We start from the raw sequence: 19,141 nt of genomic DNA, 5'->3' as shown, positions 1-19,141 counted from the left end.
GGCAATATTCCATACACTGTTTATCTTAATTCATAATCGCACTCCTATTGTATTATTGAAATAGTGAGTAATATAAAATTTATACAATCTAAAAAGTGTGCAGAAATATGTTATTGAAACAATGTTAATTAGCATCTTCTATTACTCAAACATTGAAAAAAAAAAGATTTGATTTGAGAAACGTAGAAAAAACTTGTCACTGTCAAACTTAAGATTTATATAGACTAATAAAGTAGATATTAGATTTGAAATATACGAACTTAAAGAAAATTCACGAGATATAGTTCGCACGTTGGTATTTACGAAACTTGTTACATTTGGTCCATGTATCACCCGTTACTTAAACATTTCATAATCCATTTTCATATAATCTCCCTTTCCAAACATTATCTATTCATGTATTTATTGTTTTGTTAGAATGTATAGAATCGTTTTAGTAAACGTTACGTCAGCATTATTTATATATGTATTAGCATTATAATACACGTTTGGTAGAATGTAATAAAGCATTTCAATAAACGTTACGTTATAATGGCAATTCAAATAACAGCTCACCTTACTGACAATGATGTATTGTTCAACGAATAATTGTTCTCACACAATATTAATGACGTGTATAGATTTAAATATTATACTATAAGTCGTTTGTCAGAACATGTGACTTGCGTGAAAAATATATTGTGAATAACTTTCGTGTGTGTTGCTTAACAATGAAAAGTGTTGAATATCAATTGTAACATAGTAAAGATCAATTAAAAAACGCAATCGGCTGCGTGACACAAACTAAATTTTCATTAAGTTACATTTGTTGTGTAGAATTACCATTCCAAGTGTTATTTTCATCATTATCATCGCCATCTGAATGCAGTCTGTGTATATTTCCTTGCGCCCTGATTGTTGTCCCTTCATGGTTACCCAAATATCTTCTAAACAAACTGTATTATGAATAGTAACGTTTAATATACCGAAACCTCTATGACTCTAGTAACTTTATTATATTACAAGTGCAAGTGCATATGATCGTATAATCGTGCCTGTAAAGGACCGTCTACAATAGCTGTAAAGTATGCAGCAAAACGCAAGTAGTAAGCAAATTGACCAATTCTTAAGAGCCGCCCACAATAGCCGCAAAGTATGCAGTAAGACACAAGCAGTAAACTAATTGACCAATTGGATTCATACATTCCAAAAATAAATCGATTGTCGTTGAATCAATTACCTTACTGCTTACGTCTTACTGTATACTTTACAGTTACTGTAGACGGTCCTTTACAGTCCAAGAATAATCGACTATGATTCAGTCAACTAGCTTACTGCTTACATCTTACCGCATGCTTTACGGTTATTATAGACAGCCCTTCAAACGTAAAGCGCGATTATTAGAAAACCTACCCCGAAGACTGAGCTACATTTCGGCGATTCGACGAAGCCGCTCTATCGGCGTTTCTTGTTGTTTCTGCGCCATCGCTGTCGGAATTGCTGCGTTGGCGATTCGAATTTCTGTTAGTGCCGAAGAAATAACCTATTATGACAAATATGAAGTTGTAAACACCAATGACGGGCGTAAACAAAGGCCACATGTAGCGAGATAAGAAGCCAACGTCCTGTGCCGATGTGACAGTTGTTGTAGCATTAGGCTGAAAAAAGTAAGAAGACATAAAGATGTAAATAAACTCACATGCGATGCTTCGTCAAAGAGAATCTGAAAACTGTATTTACATTTTTCAAAGGAAGAATTAAAATAACGGCGGTTGGAACCAGTTCTAATTCTAAGAGAGTCTTGTCGTCCTCCTCGTTTGTCAATAACCTTCGAGGGAACGACGTAGACATAGAGAATTGCCGGAAGGGTAGCTCAATATTTTCGACGACGTAGTTGCGTAAGGTGCGCAGAGTACTCGATGGCTCGAACTGTCCTGTATGAGAATTGCCAGATGGTAATCTAAATTGAATTCTGGTCACAGTTGCGTTGCTGGGCACTGGATTTTGCTTAGGCTGCTCTTGACCTTGCTGTTGTTGCTTCAACTGTTGCTGTTGAGTAATAGAAAATGTACTTTGAGGTTAATTCAAATTCGAAGTAGAAATTAAACGCTAATGATTAAAACAGCACCTGCAGTGCAAGCTCTTTTTGTTTCCGTTCCAACTTGTCTTGAACAATTTGTTGCCTAACTTTTTCACGGGCCGCTGCTTCAGCAGCCTTTTCCCGCATTCTTTCCTCACAAGCTTGTTTCACCTCCAAATCTTGCTGCATTTGCCGCATTTTTTGTACGTCACGTCCTCTCTTGCGCCTCTCGATTTCACGTTCTCGTTCTTTCTTCACTTCCTCCTCTAGTCGTTGTTTTCGTTGAAGCTCTATTAATTTCTGAGCTCTCTCTACCTTTTCCTACAGTATGTGCGTGCGACAAATATAAATTATTGTTTAGCAATTATGTCAAACTTCCTATGGCCACGGGTATGTATTTTCCACATACCTCTGCTGTCAATTCCTGATTCTGAATTTCTGTTGTTTCAGCATTTTCCTGTGATTTTTCATTATTGTCTTTGTCTTCTGTGTTTAATGAAGTTGCAGCCTTTATAGAATCTTCTGTAACATCTTTATTGTTTGAAATATCTACCTTTGTGGATTCAACTGTGACAGAGTCTGTGTTTGAATGACATTCGACATCATCTATATTAGATTCAGCAGATTCAACAGATTCAGCAGCAGTAGCAGCATCATTATTGGTATTAATAGCTGCAGCTTTCTGTTCTGCATCAATTAAGCTTGAAGAGGCATTTTTATTGCTCTTTCCTGCTTGTGTCAACACATTATTAATCTTTAATACTAAATCATCTGCTGTTACAGCACCAGCAATAATTTCCAATGGTGTGCCATTTTCTCCAATGAAAAATAATGATGGTACTGGTACCAATTGATCTAATCATTAATTTAAGGAAAATTAAAGAACATTATAAATATAGAGAATTCTTTTAGCGCACCTAAATTTGCTAGAATATTAATATAAATTATACATTCTTATAACTATATTTTCAAAACCAAATATGTGATCAATATTTTGTTTCTTAGAATGTCCATATATACATCTCATGTTTTGATTGATATATGGTCTAAGTCATAACAAATTATTAAGAAATTTATTTCAATTATTTTAAAAGATGTAATAATACTGTCAAGAATTATATAAGAGGATACAGATCTGTACAAAAAATCCATAAGCCTCGGATTCACTCTCCACTCTTATAGCTACAAAATGCTCTTCTTCCAAACGAGAAGAAACTTCTGGAGCATTAATTATCTGGGCAAGTTGTGCTGATGTGTCATCTTTGCCTATAAGAACATACTAAGATATGACAAAATCCAGATTTTTACAAGTATGGCTAGTGATACGATAGCATGCATTTTGTGCATCCCATGTATTGTCATGTATTTTCGAATTATTACTTGTTTTAAATTAAAAGGAAAATTTCTACAATTGGACTTAGACCTAACCTACCTAAAGCTGTAGTTACATACCTTCAACAAACACAACGAAAATTGCCTTTCTTGATTTTGATGTTACAACCGCCTCATTAATACTTCCCACAAACCACTTCATTGTACAAATTTATATGTTGCGTTTCTTTATATTTTTTAAATATTGTCATGCAATGACGTAATGACGGAAACTGCGTAGCGATCACCTAAAATTTTACGACGGATTTAACAGCTTGTATCCATTGGTCTGTTCTTTTTAGATGCACTACTGAACTGGCGCAATCAGTTAGGGAGAATTCACACCTTCACGGAAAAGTAGAAAAGCAGCAGCCAATCAGAACTCGCACTGGTAGTAAGCAGTAGATAAAGCAGAAATTGTCAATGGATACAAGCTATTAAATCCGTCATAAAATTTTAGGTGATTGCTACGCAGTTTCCGTCATTACGTCATTGCATGACAATATTTAAAAAAATGTAATGCACCAATCAGAATGCAGTAAATAATTATAAATAATGCTGATGGAATTTATAAAATATGTTCTTCAGAGCTGCACAAAGTTGCGCGATTTGAAGAGCTATTACGGTTCTCAAGATGAAAATGACAAAAGTAAGCGAATTTACCAGAATATTTATCATTTCATCGGTCACCACCTAATGAATTTGCTCATTTTTGTCATTTTCACCTCGTCTTGAGAACTGTAATAGCAAACATGTTATTCGTTGAATCGATTCTGAACAAATTTATAATACGTGCTCTGATGGAAAACGGGAGATAAAAAGATGACAAAATTCAGTTCGGAAATGTTAAAAAGAACGGACCTGTTACTTTGCAACGCATCCATTTAATGTGGACAAGTTTAGTGAACGGCGGTCGTTCATTGCGGATTTATCCATAATGTTTGCGTTCTGAACGAGAAACGGCGGATTGGAACCATTTCTTCGCAGTTCGTGACAAATAGTGCTGCTATAACCCGCATTATCCGTTTGTTGTTGAGATACATTTGTTCTTTTTACTGACATCACAGCCGAGCGGACGGGCGCATCGAAAATGGCACAGTGTCTGAGAAAAGGTACGTATAATTCATATCGATCCTCGGCGAGCGAAATCATGCTGTCCTCCAAAATCGGCCCGACCGCTCACGCGACACGTTGTGAGTTTCTTTTGGTGGTACTGCGTGAGCTGCCATTTTGTTCGATTCCGGTGTTCCGACAGCGAAACGGCGGAACCAAAATGTTGTAATGGCGAGTGCGTCTATCCCGCATATTTGATATTCCGATAAAGTTGGGCGTACGTGCCGCCTTATCATTTATCCCCGACGAAGTATCAATATCCCCGGGCGTATTCGAGCTATTGCGTCGCGCGCTCGTTGCACGAACGGCCCGACGGTACTGCCGCTAACAGTCGTAAAACGCGCAATTATCCGCATCGGTGAATCATTATCGAGATATGGAAAGAAGTGACTCGGGTGATAGACGATAATCGCATTACTCGTTCCGCCACATCGCGGAGCACGTACGACAGTGTTCTGTGTTTGCACGGCATTCTGGATGAATATCAATTGTCATACGGCGGCTGACGACAGTTTCATCACTGGTGCGATTATAAATGCACACCTGCTGCGCATTTCCATAATATGAAATCGGGAGCAGCATGAAGGTGACCGTGTGTTTCGACCACGTCAGGGTAGTGGTCCCGTGCGGAGATGGTACTCTGTTCGTGAGGGATCTCATGCACGAGGCCATTCTGAGATACAAAAAGGCCACTGGCAAAAACGACAATACTCTGAGCATTAATAGCTTGTCTTCCCTGACCGGGGGTGGTTTGTTGGATCCGGACGACAGGCTGTGCGACGTAGCCGATGACAGGGAACAAATAGTGGCGCACTTCGTGAGCTCAGATGTCAATCACGTTGGCGGAGACGGTGCGAGCTCAGTCGGCACGAATAGTCCCGACTTCTTCCACACAGATGGGAAGGAGCAAGCCTATTCTATTGATATCCATTCCTCCGTACCTACCAGTAGTATTAAGAGAGAAAGCACCAAGCGGTTGTCGATGCACGCGTTGTCGACCAGAGAACCTTGTCTCGCAACGTATTCCGCTCAGTCCCTACCTAGAGAGTCCCGACGAAGGGAGCCGCTAGGTCAAGATTCTAAGGCTTCGTATGAATTTGGCAATAATATTGAGTACAGGGATCAGGAGGTGCGTGAAATTGTGATAAAAAATGAAGCGGGGCCACTGGGGCTGCACGTGGTGCCATGTTATGACTTGCTAGGCAACGATCAGGGACTCAGGGTTGAAGGCATCGAACCGAATGGCCGCATCGCTAGGGACGGACAAATCGACTTGCATGACAATATCATCAAGATCAACGGTCATAACTTGTTACACATACCATTTTCAAAGGTTCAAGAGATCTTCAGAACGTGTATGAACGATCCCTGTTTGCAAATATCCGTTGTTAAGCATAAGCAAAAGGCGAGGAATGAGAAATCTTTGCAGAAAATTGTCGGGAATACCGGCGGAGAAGTGGAGAAAACCGACGGCGATGACAACGTCAAGAGACTTCAGTGCAGCAACTATAATCTTTTACAAACAGCGAATACCAGGAAGATTGGACGGATGATAGAAATCGAACTGACGAAAGGAAGCAACGGTTTAGGGTTCAGTGTTACCACACGCGATAATCCTGCGGGAGGACATTGTCCCATATATATTAAGAACATATTACCAAAAGGTGCTGCGGTTGAGGATGGCAGACTGAGACCGGGTGATAGATTGTTAGAGGTAAATAACAAGGAGATGACTGGCAAGAGTCAAGCTGAAGTCGTGTCATTGCTCAGAAGTATCCCCTCCGGTGGGAAAGTCAGGATGGTGGTATCACGTCAGGAAGAAATTTCCTCAAACATTCCAGATCCTCAGGGCACTGCGACGTCTACCGCCATGGCCACGGATGTATTGGACAGTAATTCGAAATATTGGAATGCATTAAATCGATCACCAGCAAAGAAGAACGAGATGCCGGATAAAATAGCCAGCCACAATTACGAGAAGTGCGCGTATAAATCAACAAAATCCTCGGAAGATATCGTCTTATCACCACGGAAGAATCGTATGATATTGACTCTGGACATACCCGTGCATGATTCTGAAAAGGCTGGTTTAGGTGTCAGCGTTAAAGGCAAGACCAACAGTTCCGATGATAACAATATGGACTTGGGGATTTTCATAAAAAGTGTTATCAACGGGGGTGCAGCATCCAGGGACGGTCGTCTGCGGACGAATGATCAATTGCTCAATGTTAATGGTGTATCTTTACTGGGCTTGTCCAATTCCGATGCGATGGAGACCTTGAGGAGGGCGATGCTTAATACAAACAGCCCGGTAACCGGCGTGATAACTCTTACGATAGCTAGGAGAATATCGTCGTACGACAGTGAGAAGAATATTGTAGATAATATACCGTCTTATCGTAAGCCGGAATGTGTCAGTAGCATATACATATCAGATTCTACTAAAGTGAACGAAGGCAGAGTCAAGGAAAAGAACACCTTAAATTCCCAAGCGGACGTACTGGACAACGGGGGATTGTTGTCCTGCGTAACAGCATCACCATGGAATCCCGTTATCGATAGACTAACCGAGCAATACAACAAGAATAGTCTGAGAAACGAAAGTTACTGTCTCGCCACCAACAAGACGTGGATAGAGCCTGTTAGTAATGTAAAGAAGATAACTATAGGTTCGCGCGACGACCGGGTCGAGTCGATATTGCTGGAAGAATCCAACGACGTTTCTCAAGGAAACGACACCAAACGAAATAGCGAGGACAAGGACAGCCAATATTCCGGAGATCCTACGTACGATAGTCAGTTGTCCCTGGAAGAGTTCAATTCCTCGTCGAATAAGTTTTCTCGCGACGCTCTGGGGAGGCAGAGTATGTCCGAGAAACGACACGCGGCGCTCGACGCTAAAAATACGGACACCTACAAAAGGAACAAAAAGCTGCGCGAAGGTAGAGAGAATAAGACCGCGGAGCAAAGCAGCCAGAAATTGAGCGGTCAGCAAGCGAGCAATCAGTCGGCCGATTTGGAAGATCATACGAAGAGGGGGGGCGGCAAGTTAAACAATTTCGAGAAACACACGAGCAAAGGGGCCTTGGCTGAAAATACTAAAAGCACCGATAACACCGCGAAACATTACGAAAAGTCGGTTGATCCTGCTCAATCGGAATACATGTACACTATACCCGGATGCAATACGTTTCTTTCGCCGAGGAAACACTGGCTCGTGGACGATGTGCACGGTGAAGTTACGAGTAGCAATAATATCAAAGACGAGCGGGAAGGTTTCTCAAACAGTCGGGGGGACGTGAAACAGGCTTCTCTTAATTCAGCCTTAGACGATCGATATAAGCGTTCGCGGAAGAAAGGCGGTATCCGGTCGATGCTTCGGTTGGGCAAGAACAGGAAATCACTTAATTTTGGCGATAGTATAGAAACGAGACACGAGACTAGTAATTATTGCAGTGGAACAATCAATTACATCGCGTAGAATCAATGAAGATGAGAATTCACGAAGTAGATACGCGGAAGAAATTCAGTAGAAGTAAATCAATACACATACACATATATCGCGGTTTTGCAAATATATACACACACTTGCATACATAGAAGTATATATTTTATACATATATATATACACGTGTATATATATATATGATCTATTCCAAAGTGCCTTGTATCGTTAAAGGAACACAATTCTGTATATATAATTTTTTACTCGTCTTCGATCAAGATACCAATCATGTACTTATTACGATATAAACACTTATATGTAGTTTACACGAAATTAAGTAGCTTATAGCTCCGAAAGAAGTAGGAATTACTCCGTTGTTACCGATCGATTCAAACTTCCAAAACGCACTACCGTTCTCATCGAATACGTACCTTGAAATTGTAAGAAAAAAATTGAACATAGAAGATAAATGTAAAGGTAAAATATCATAAATAGTGGCCAGTTACTTCTCAATTGGCGTCTCACTCAGAGTTGACGATTAATACTATCCTATTATATGTTTCAGGATTTCAAATTGTTCCAAACACAATCCTTTACCAACAGAAGCGTTTTCGAAGCAAAATCAACATACAAAAACCTAGAAAACCGCATTATCTGAGAGGACTAGTGAACACTTTTTTAACGCCCTATTATGAAAATAAAAACGCAGACAAGAGCTTAGTGGAACTGTGTAACAAATTGAACAAATTAGAGAAGAAGGTAGAATACAATCCTTACGAAAGAATAATAGCACGTGAAGTCCGGAACTGGTTTGAAGAGTCCAAAATGGTTGCCATTTGCCATATGAATTCCATGAAAGCGGAAGAAAAGTTTGAAATGGACGTTCCATTGAGGAAAGCGAATATATATACAAAACGATATAATAAGAAAATTATGTTATTAGCATTGGAGGATTCACCTTACGCAGCAACGCTGCCGTTGTACGAGACATCATTTATTATTATGTTCAGTCCTGACCTTAACGTTGCGCCCTTCGAAAAAATTATCAAAAAGTTTCCAAGTATTATTTTATTAGGTAAGCAACTTGATTTCGTAAAGAACTAAAATGAAGACACGCGAAGTAATAAATCTATTTCTCTTACACAGCGGGTATACTGGAAGGACGTTTGCTGAATAAGAATAACTTTTTGAAATACGGCAAATTGGATCTCACAACATCACGAATGCATCTTGTCCAGGTGCTACAGAACGCAGGCGGTAACAACTTAAATCAGCAGCTCACGCAACATCAGTCCACATTGGTTGCTCGATTAAAACAGATCAGTATGAACGAAACAGCTCCCGATGAGAACGAAAAGTCGGTGCCTGTATAATTGCAAAAAAAAAAAATACTTGTATCGATAATTTATTGTAATGTTCTAGATTTATTTAAAGCTTTAAGTACGTCTTATTTCTCTGTCTTATATTTACGATAAGAATAAGAAGTATCGGTACAAAGTCAGATGTATTCCTCTTTTTATTAACAACCTCATTCGAATTCGATTAAGATGACGGTGTCGCGATAACATCAATCGTTGAGCAAGCAGCGTAACCTTCATCGCGCACTTATTTATCGCGGTTCGAACTTACGTTAGACACGTACAAAACATCTCTGCGTGCCACGACCGGGTTCGTAAAATCGTTATAGCAGCGCACACGTAATAGTATAAAAGCATTTCTAGGACACTTTATTATCACCGCAAGCGTCGGCCGCGTTATCGCGGCAGTTGTAATTCCTCAGTGGCAGTAATTGCAATTGGGATGACACTTGACTCCGTTCTCCCCGCATCTGCAGCCACCGGATGTATCTCCCTTACCCTGCGACAAGCGACGAGCACGATCAATAGGAGCACAACACGTAACAATGTCGTGAACTATTTATAAGGCCGCGTTTGTTGGGGATATAAGCCCCTCGGAGATCCTGACAAACTGCAGAAGGTAAATTAATACTTACCCCTGGACCCCAACGAGGTCCTCTGGTGACCCAGCATATCTCCGTTTTGCACATAGAACAAACCAACCAGTCGCAACCCCACTTTTTCATAAGAACGACGGCACACGTGGGACACGCAAGTGCCTCACCTCTGTCGACCATCTCCTTGAGCATCGCTGCTGTTCTCCTGGACTCCTGGTCGGTTTCTTTTGATAGTTGTAACCATTGCTGATACTGCTTGCAGTTCTTTCCAGTATGAACGACCTTTGAAGTCAGTGTATATATGTTATTTACTTTTTCCTAAACTCTACGATTATTTTTACTACACGAATAATACATTAATAATACATTAATAATACATTTAAGTAATGCTTTTATGTTATGATATTTCGAAAAAGATAAAGATCCATGAGTAACATTTTCAGATATTTCTCTCTTTAATTAAATTACTTCAATTTTATAATTGCGTATATTTGCATCTGTTCAAAATGGTATATTTTTCAATATACCAAAGTATCTACTGCTGTTTCTTCTTAAGTTTCAGAATGTTTGCAAAGACAAAAATTTAAAAGAATTATACACCAAATTCAATCATGTTGTTTAAAAATGCATTTGGGAAATGAACAATATTTTATCTATATCGACGAGAAATATTTGCAAATTTATACGTTTATTTCTCCCGTATTTCTGGGGATGTAAGATTTACAACGCCTACCTGACAGGTAAGACAATTATTGGCTTCGCACACGGGACACAGGAAATTGTTCACGTCATCATCGTAAATACACCAACCGGGGCAGTCTGGGGTCTTGCAATGGAAAGCTTTATTTCCGGCGTTGTTCTCCGCTTGTGCGATTGACTTCGCGAGGTGCTGCTGATAAACTTTCGGCTCGACAAGCTAGGCATAAACAGTAATAGGATCATCGTAAACTTCATTAAAACTTAGACAGTTAATTTTAAACACAGGAGCTCACTGCCTTGATTTCGCGTTCTTGAAGTGTCGATTCACACGTATACTCGGCATCTCTGTATGGGCATTTCACTTCTGGTTCTTCACAGTATTCGATCGTATTAGCGATGCATGATCTGTAAATATTAAACATGTTTATATATTATACTTATGCGAAAAATAAAGCACGAGTATCTTTGTTGATAATTATAAGCAGACAAGTAAAATATATAATTGTAGATTATTGTACATTACACTATTTTTTTCGGAGGTACAGTAGAGTTACGAGATTTGTGGATATATAATATTAACATCACATTGAATGATTTCTTGGTTAATTCAGAAATATTACAATTGACAGATATTATCTTCAAAAACAGATAAAAAAGTGTTATATTAGCATTCTTATCCCGCCTAACATTTTCTTCTGTCGTTACTATCTTTTGAAAACTATATCTCAAGAATCAAACTTTTACGAACATATATATTTATTAAGATTTTTACGAACATATATATTTATTAAGACTTCTTTTATTTATTCAACATGGATTCTGTTCGATAAGTTTGTCGGTGGAGTTCAAATAGGCCTGTATATGCTTTATCTCAATGCTAATATAGTTGCCTCATTCGTAATGCGCATGAATCAGCGTTATAAAGAAGATAAATATACAAGCGTGGTGCATCGCTATTTAATACATGCGCTATGTGTAGAAATACGGACTAAATGCATTTTGCACGATACTGCAATAAATTAAAATCGATTGATGTTAACAGATAGTTATGATTCGTAGTGTCGATATCTGAGTACCTGTTGTATTAGTAAGTACTATCTAAATACTCAAGTCTTTCTGTTATTTCCCGGATACCTGATTATTTTCACAATAATTATTTTCATAAATTTAACGTTTAAAAGCATTTCGTTTCTATTACTTCATTTGTATTATCTTCAGTTGTATAATAATCATTAATTTAATGGATAAGACAAATAAAATAATAAAATAAAATGCTTTTAAATGTTATTAGGTGAAATTAAGTAAAAATAATAATTATTTTTATAGTAGACACAATACAAATGAAGTAATAGAATAAAGTGCTTTCAAGTGTTATTAGGTTTCGTTAAATTAAATTTTACATAGCATCTTAAAAACAAATGATAATATCAACTGATACGATATCCCCGTATGGAAAAAGAATTACAAGAATACGAAAAAATTACTGGTATACTATTGAGGAACTATTGTTCCTCAATATCTAGAAAGCACAAAACCTAAAACTGGGCATAGACATCTTTTAGGCTGTCTTATAAACAGTCTTATAAACTTCCCGGTTATAAACTTCCCGGTTTTGTGCTGTCTGGGCAATATATCAATAATTTTTTTTCATATTTTTGTAGTTTTTTCCGTACAGTTACTGTTACGAAAATCAATGACGGATGGACATTACTCGCGATTTTTAATTTCAGATACTTAAGCACTTGTTTATTTCTGACAGTTTCTAAATAGTATTTTAGACTTCCGCGGTATGGAGAAACGTTTAATTTAGTTTCCAGGTTAGTGCCGCGTTCTATGTGAATTTATTTTCGACTTTTCGTGAATATTCCAGTTCACTTCTTCAGAAAGAGGTACAACCTGAGAAGAAACGTCACTTTCAGGTCGTACCTCTTTTTGAAGAAGTGAACTGGAATATTCACGAAACGGCGAAAACAAAATCCATATAGAACGCGGCACTAAGCCGGAAGTCAAATTAAGCATTTCCAAATAGCAGTACCCGAGAAACATTGTTACGAGCGCGAGTGAGAGTGTGTCGCGACGTAATATTAAATGTGGAGAATGAAACGGTTTAATTCAAGCCTCTGTGACGAGTGCATTATTCATAGACTAGTACAGGAAGTGTTGCTCTCTCGAGATGATGAATGAACTGATTAGTCAAGCTTATGAATCTTTCATAGTTTCCACGGGATGTTTGATAATTTTTATTAAGGATGTTTATGAGCAGCTTTCTTACGATCTCAATTTTTAATATAGATGTCAAGTATATAAATTTGCCTGGTTTATTCTTTTCGTGCCTCAGGCTTACATATATCAGTTATAAAAAATCATAACTTTCATAAATATTAATATATAAACTAGCAGTTTGGCCCATTGAATTGAGGGAAGTCACTATTTATAAAAAATTGTTAAGCATATAATTTCACAATATTAATTTTAATTTCACTTAATAACAGATTTCTCCGGGGCACGAAAAGGTTATATTGACACTACTAGTTACGATGTTATAGTTTGCTACGGTAAAGGTAGAAGATCTATAAGCGCGGCATGGTTGGGCTAGGTGATGCGATGGTGCTTAATGGATTAAAGAATAATTAAAGTTAGGATGGAGGAGATTAATGGAGTTCGTACCTGCAGAACATGTGTAAACAGTCCCTCAGTATTACACCCTCGCGTGGACCGTATGTAACGAAGCATATCGGGCACTCAATTGACTCGGAATTCGGGATGACGTCCCAGTTCTCTAGTAATATCAGTTCCTCGTATCGTTCCATCCTGACATTTTCCGATATATCTGTTTCCGCTGTTTCTTGCTATTGTTACACGAGGATATTAAAGTGTACGTTACGTTATGCGACTGTACGTTACGTTACATTATCGTTCTCTTCGATTGAAAGTGTTGGATCAGCGAGCAAACAAATGATGAGCGATAACTTAACAATAGCAGCTATTTTACAGATGAAGCACATGTTACCTGATGTTCATTAGTTGACAATATCATTTCCTCTTTCTCCGTGATTTCTTGACTTTCATTTATTACCGGCAAATCTTCCGCTGGTGGATTTTGCGGCGTTTCCTCAGGAACTTCGTCTTCTGCAGGTGGCGGCTTATCCGCTTCTGCTGCTTCTGCTGCATTGTTGATATGCATTTCTGCAATATGACATTATACTACATTTAGTTTTTACGGTTACATTTCCTTTTTATATTTTGAATGAATTTAATAATAACGTGTCAGCGTCAGGATAACGAAGGAACAGATTTATTTATCAGTCCGATAGATCCGTTTCAGCATGTTGAAGTATGTGTTAAGTATTAACGATATGACAACTGAGAGACGATGTAATATGTACCCAGATAAAATTACAACGTTTTAAAATGTCATAAAGACGTTTTTTAGATAATAAGACGTGTAAAGGACGTTTTTGAAACGTCTTTGGGACATATGTGTTGTTTGTATGCATTTATAGAAAAGACAAAAGTAGAAATGAAAAGCCCCATGCGTCATGACACATTTGACACATAATATTCAGCCTGCACACGTTCGTTCGTATAAGCTCATTTGTTTTTTATTCAATTTGAACTCGATTTTGCGAAGACTTCTCGACCGAAATTCCCCGACATCCGCGATCTCAAAAAATTCTCTTCGGACTCTCGGCAGAAGTCATTTCAATATCGACTCAATTCTTTCATTACTTTTCTCTAAATTTTACTATTCTCTTTTCGCTGCTCCAAATCCAACTGTTTACTTTTTTCCAAATTCAACTGCCCTTATTCTCCCTTTTCACATTGTTCTTTCTCTCTCTCCTCCCCTTTACACTCGCTTTCACTCGCTTTTTCATTCGTTTCCAGCAAACGATTAACAGAGAATGGACTTTGGTTTAATTATTTCCGCAAGAATCATATAGAATGGTTGAAATTACCGGGTGCAACGAGGTATAAAAACACTGGTGAGCCGTCCACTGCGTGCAGCTCATCGAGAGTAGCTTCGTCATGATCAGCCAAGTTTTTTCCGATGATCCATCGTTGCACGTTTGTGGGTATCTCAAACTCCGTGTGTATCTTTGTCTTCAGCTCGGCTACCGTCATTCTCGTCGGTAGCTGTTATCATAGCGCGATACGTGAAGCGTCTTGTTTGAATATTGAACAACCGTCAGTATCGTTACTCACCTGAAGTGGTATGGGTCCTTGGTGAGCAAGTTTGTCTTCGATATACATATTGACTTTAATCGACTGATCCTTCAAATGCGCCGCCGATCGCTGCCGTATCACGGAACAATGGATCTTGAGCCTCGCCAATTCCTTCGCTAATCCCGCCGCTTGTTGATGATGGCCTGATGCGATGGCCCCTTCCAGCTTTCTTAATAATCGATTTATAGCTAGAGTATTCATGTTCTTCGCTGTCGAATTGTCGTCTGCAACAATAATCATATTATATTTCACATCTAAAACTAAAGTGAACGAATAATATATAAAAACGAAGAAAAAGGTAAAAATTATAAATAAACACATTAAAATAAAAATTTCATGTGCAAGAAAGAAGAGGGTTAATTATAAAATCATTATTTTTTTCTGAATTGTCATATCTTTAAATTCTATATTTTTTGTATGTTCTCTGTTTTTGTACGTAGAAGAAAAAATCACGGAATTCTTGAATGAGTGATCCGTGAATATGAAATACAAATTTTCTTTCAAATTAGACGAATATAGAGAAAAAATTAGTTTTAAATCAAGAATCGATATTCTCATATATGAGTAAGAATATTATAATATTCTTAGGAGATCTTTAATCTCGAATTGAGTTGAAGTAATACTCGCATCGATACAAATTCAATCACAAATCAAGAGTAAAAGTTTTCTAAGAAGGTAGGTTCTATCAAAATATTGTTCCTCAACATGCGATGTCACCTTCTTCTATAAAGTCGTCTTTGCTTGGCGTAATTTTGAGCTCGTTTACGGTTTTCCCCGGCATCTTGATGTAACCGTCTTGCAAAATATCCTTAGGTCGCGTCTGGTCCGATCGTTGTTTAGGCGAGGAGGGTGGAACATGAGCATTGGCGTACAGCGAAGGCTCTATCACATTGGCATAAGTGTTTTCCCTGTAAACTCCCTTCGTAGTCTTCATAGCTCCTATCTCGGCGAAATCTCGCGGTCGTATCAGTTGGAAAGTATTCTTCACGAGAGCCGAACCCTTGCCAGAAGTTCTGTAAAGCACATTCTCCTGCCTCCAGCCCGAGGTAGACGGTCGCTCGGCGGAAGTAGAAGGCTGATTTAATCTACGAATGTTTCCACTGGTTTGCGCCGACGAGGACACCTTCTGCTTATCTGTCTCGTAATCGTTTGCCGACGTTTCCGTCCTCGTCGTGACCGAGGCGATGTAGGAGGTCTTGTTCGTAGGTACGGGCGAGCGCTTCTCAACCTTTTCGAGAAGATCGGCGTCGTTTGACGTAGTCTTCTTCGGCTTCGGCCGCTTCGGTAACGAGTGCTTCATCTCCTTCAACATCTCCTTCAAATCCGCGGTAATTGGGTCCTCGATGGTATTGAGAGCGGTTGATTTTGCCTTACCAGACTTCGTCTTCTGGTCCGAATCAATCAAACGCGGCACCTCCTTGTTTCGTATCGATCCTTCCGTCTGTATCGCCGGTTTTGTCCTGCTATCCTTCTCGGCTTCGACCAAGATATCGAGCACTTTGGCCACTTTGCTCGATACAGCGGCTTCATCTTCGGCAACTTTCGCCCTGACGCCGCCGGATTCGACGATTGTCGGTCTCCGCTCGATGAGTTTGAACTCCCTCGAACGCAGTTGCCGGTCGATCTCGTCGAAGATGTCCGAGAATTCCTTTTGCGCCTTTCCTGTCTGCTCCCCGCTCCCTTCCGCCTTCTCTCTTAAAGGACCTAACGCGTTTTCCGTGCTTTCAGCGGAGTCACGAGCGCGAGAAAACAGGGATTTCCTACCGGTCTCGTTGTTCAACCTCGGCGAGTCTTTGTCCTTCCTTTCCTCGGCGATTTCCTGCCGCGATTTCGACCTCTCCTCCATTACCGGGAACGCCGCGTTCCTCGCAGTGTTGAGCGGTTCGCTCATGCGATTCGCCGCAAGCTGGCTTTGCAAAAGCGATATTCTACTGGACGTATCCCTCACCAATTGATCGTTCCGCTCCTTACTCGAGCCCGTCTTGACGTTTACCGCCTTAACATCCACGTGGGTCGACTCAATGTTATTCCTCGGCGTTCGCTGCTGCGGCAAGAAGTACCTAGATATATCTTTATCGACACGGACGCTTTGCCTGAGATCCCGCTGGGTCGGAAGTCTCTGCTCCCTCCAGTCCCCGACGCGCTCGAATCCGCTGTTCCTCGCCGCGTCTCTATCTTCGAACTTGAAACCTGGCTGGTCCCTCCTAGCGAAGAAGTTCGCGTTGACCGTGACCTTGGTGATATTGCTGATGGCGTTGAACTTGGAGATGAGCGCGCGGGTGCCTCGTCGGGGCGACGAGCCCTCGATCGCCGAAGTGACCATGTCTTGGACGATCTCCTCGTTGACGTCGTTCCTCTTCTCGAAGGCGTCGGCGAGCGTCGTCGTTTTCAGCAGCATCGACGCCCGAGCCCGCGCTTGTTCCTCCTGAACGATCGCCGCCGCTTCTTTGTCCAGCTCGCTGATGTTCGTCAGAATGGACAGGCCGGACTTTCGCTTGGCCTCGCGCATCCGGTCGTCACCGCGATGGAAGAAGTTCAGCCGCGACAGGGAAGCGTCGACGGAATAACTCGTCGAGGAGGTTACGCACTCCTCCTTCACCGCGACGGACGTCGCGGGGTTGCGGAGAACGACGCCCCTCTTGGACGAGCCGGAGTGCTCGAAGACGCTGCGCTTGTACCAAGGTCGCGGCATGCTCAGAGGGGAGACGGGGCTCTGGGCTCTTTCCTGAAGAACCGCCACGTTGGACGGGCCGACGTCCTTCGCGACGCTCCCGCGAGCCTCTTTCTTCGACAGCAGCATGCCACCTTGAAGCACCAGCGTGTCGTTGCTGATCGACTGCTCCTCGTCTTTCCCTCCTACGTCCATGCCTCCATCGATGATCCCGTTTTCCGCTGCTTTCTCCGGGGGTCGCGGCGCTCGTCGCTTTCGCCTTCTGGCCGTCTCGCGTACATTCACCTCCTCGACGACCTTGAGCAGCGCGCCGCCGGGAGGATTCGGTGCTCTCCGTTTCCCCTTGACGTGGACCCTCCGCCGCGCGTTGAGATCTCTCGCGCGCTCGTCGAACCTCCGCGACGAGCCCGAGGGGAAATTCCCGCACGAGCCGAAGGTCGTCGACGGCTGCAGCGAGTACCGGGCGGTGATGTCTTCTCGCCTCCTGGAGTGCGCGTTCGCCGGCAACGTGCAGGCGACTGCGTTCTCTTTGTTAGCCGCGGACACCTTCGAGGCCCCGGCAGCGAACGGGCCGACCTCGGCCGCCTGCTTCAGGATGTCCAAGGACAGCACGTCGCAACGGCCCAGAGTGCCCGAGTGGAAGGCGAAGCTGCGGACCGTGGCGGTGCTGTAGAAGGTGTCTACGCTCTCCACGCTGGAGTAGACGCTGCGTCGTCGGACGACGCCATCGTCCTCCGGCCTCCGTCGCTTCTCCACGGTTGGCTCGCGACTCCGCTTGAACCACCTGAACAAGGAGAACCTGCGTGTCAGCGAGGCCGTCTCACCGTCGAGCACTGCACCCGCCGCTACCACCGCGTCCACGCCGGACGTTCTCCCTTCGCTGCTCGGCACGCCATTGAGGGATGCGCTCGTCTCGTTGCTGCATGAGGCTCGCTGTACCATTCTTACTCACTCTCACATATTCCGCCTGGCGAGGCACCGCGCCCCGCCTCAACCGCCGCGCTGCATAGTTCTTTATTTAGATTTCACTCGAAACCGCGCTTTTAAGTTCCCTCCAGCTCGGCCGCACGGAAACGCGAAAAATCGGGGGAACTCTCGTCGAGTCTCGGCGACGACGTCGCGGCCTCTCGTCTTCTCGCCTCTCGCGACCTCGTCGTGATCTTCGTTCTCGCGCGCTCGACTGGCTGCCTCGAATATCCGTCGGCCGGCCGATGTCTTCGGCGTCGGGAACGACGCTTTAGGGCGATGAACGCACACGTGCGTTCGCTGCCGAACTGTATCGGCGGATTTTGCGGGCGAACCGTGCGCGGATGGTGCCGAACCCGCGACAAAGATACTCGCGTCGGTAAACTATTAATAGGACCGGGAGTCTTCCCGCGGCGCGGGGTTATTTTCAAGTCCACTTTGCACACCGCGCGCCGCCAACCGAAATCAAAACAGAGAAATACGGGCTAACGCGCTCTCTCTCTCTCTCTCTCTCTCTCTCTCTCTCTCTTTCAATCCCTGGTTTCGTGGAAAAAAAAATACCGACGCGGTCGCCTCCGGCTTTAATCGATGTGAAAATATTTTCGATCAAGAATGATACGGGATTCCACGCGTACAGTT

General features: G+C 41.8%; 4 protein-coding genes across 4 annotated transcripts; 2 read left to right on the top strand and 2 right to left on the bottom strand.

The window, feature by feature from the left end:
* Positions 1-6: 6 nt before the first annotated feature.
* On the bottom strand, positions 7-3,722 carry LOC106747342 (UBX domain-containing protein 4). The gene is made up of 7 exons (XM_014624766.1): positions 3,512-3,722; positions 3,191-3,325; positions 2,469-2,914; positions 2,108-2,380; positions 1,720-2,028; positions 1,393-1,637; positions 7-935 (listed from the first exon to the last, which is right to left on the bottom strand). The coding sequence occupies exons 1-7, from the start codon at positions 3,591-3,593 to the stop codon at positions 800-802; spliced, it is 1,626 nt and encodes a 541-aa protein (XP_014480252.1). The 5' UTR covers positions 3,594-3,722; the 3' UTR covers positions 7-799.
* Positions 3,723-4,328: 606 nt separating this feature from the next.
* Positions 4,329-9,489, top strand: LOC106747327 (39S ribosomal protein L10, mitochondrial). The gene is made up of 3 exons (XM_014624734.1): positions 4,329-4,542; positions 8,554-9,063; positions 9,135-9,489. The coding sequence occupies exons 1-3, from the start codon at positions 4,521-4,523 to the stop codon at positions 9,359-9,361; spliced, it is 759 nt and encodes a 252-aa protein (XP_014480220.1). The 5' UTR covers positions 4,329-4,520; the 3' UTR covers positions 9,362-9,489.
* Positions 4,557-8,414, top strand: LOC106747326 (partitioning defective 3 homolog). The gene has a single exon (XM_014624733.1). The coding sequence runs from the start codon at positions 5,124-5,126 to the stop codon at positions 8,022-8,024; it is 2,901 nt and encodes a 966-aa protein (XP_014480219.1). The 5' UTR covers positions 4,557-5,123; the 3' UTR covers positions 8,025-8,414.
* Positions 9,487-18,870, bottom strand: LOC106747325. The gene is made up of 9 exons (XM_014624732.1): positions 15,583-18,870; positions 14,845-15,089; positions 14,598-14,775; positions 13,652-13,827; positions 13,309-13,490; positions 10,935-11,046; positions 10,676-10,858; positions 9,982-10,224; positions 9,487-9,845 (listed from the first exon to the last, which is right to left on the bottom strand). The coding sequence occupies exons 1-9, from the start codon at positions 18,476-18,478 to the stop codon at positions 9,765-9,767; spliced, it is 4,296 nt and encodes a 1,431-aa protein (XP_014480218.1). The 5' UTR covers positions 18,479-18,870; the 3' UTR covers positions 9,487-9,764.
* Between the last annotated feature and the right edge of the window lie 271 nt (positions 18,871-19,141).

Source organism: Dinoponera quadriceps, unplaced genomic scaffold (genome assembly GCF_001313825.1).
Source record: "Dinoponera quadriceps isolate SergipeBrazil2010 unplaced genomic scaffold, ASM131382v1 scaffold2305, whole genome shotgun sequence".
NCBI classification, from domain to species: Eukaryota; Metazoa; Arthropoda; class Insecta; order Hymenoptera; family Formicidae; genus Dinoponera; species Dinoponera quadriceps.
Note: the sequence above shows the minus strand (reverse complement) of the source record. Positions and strands in the feature narration are given on the sequence as shown.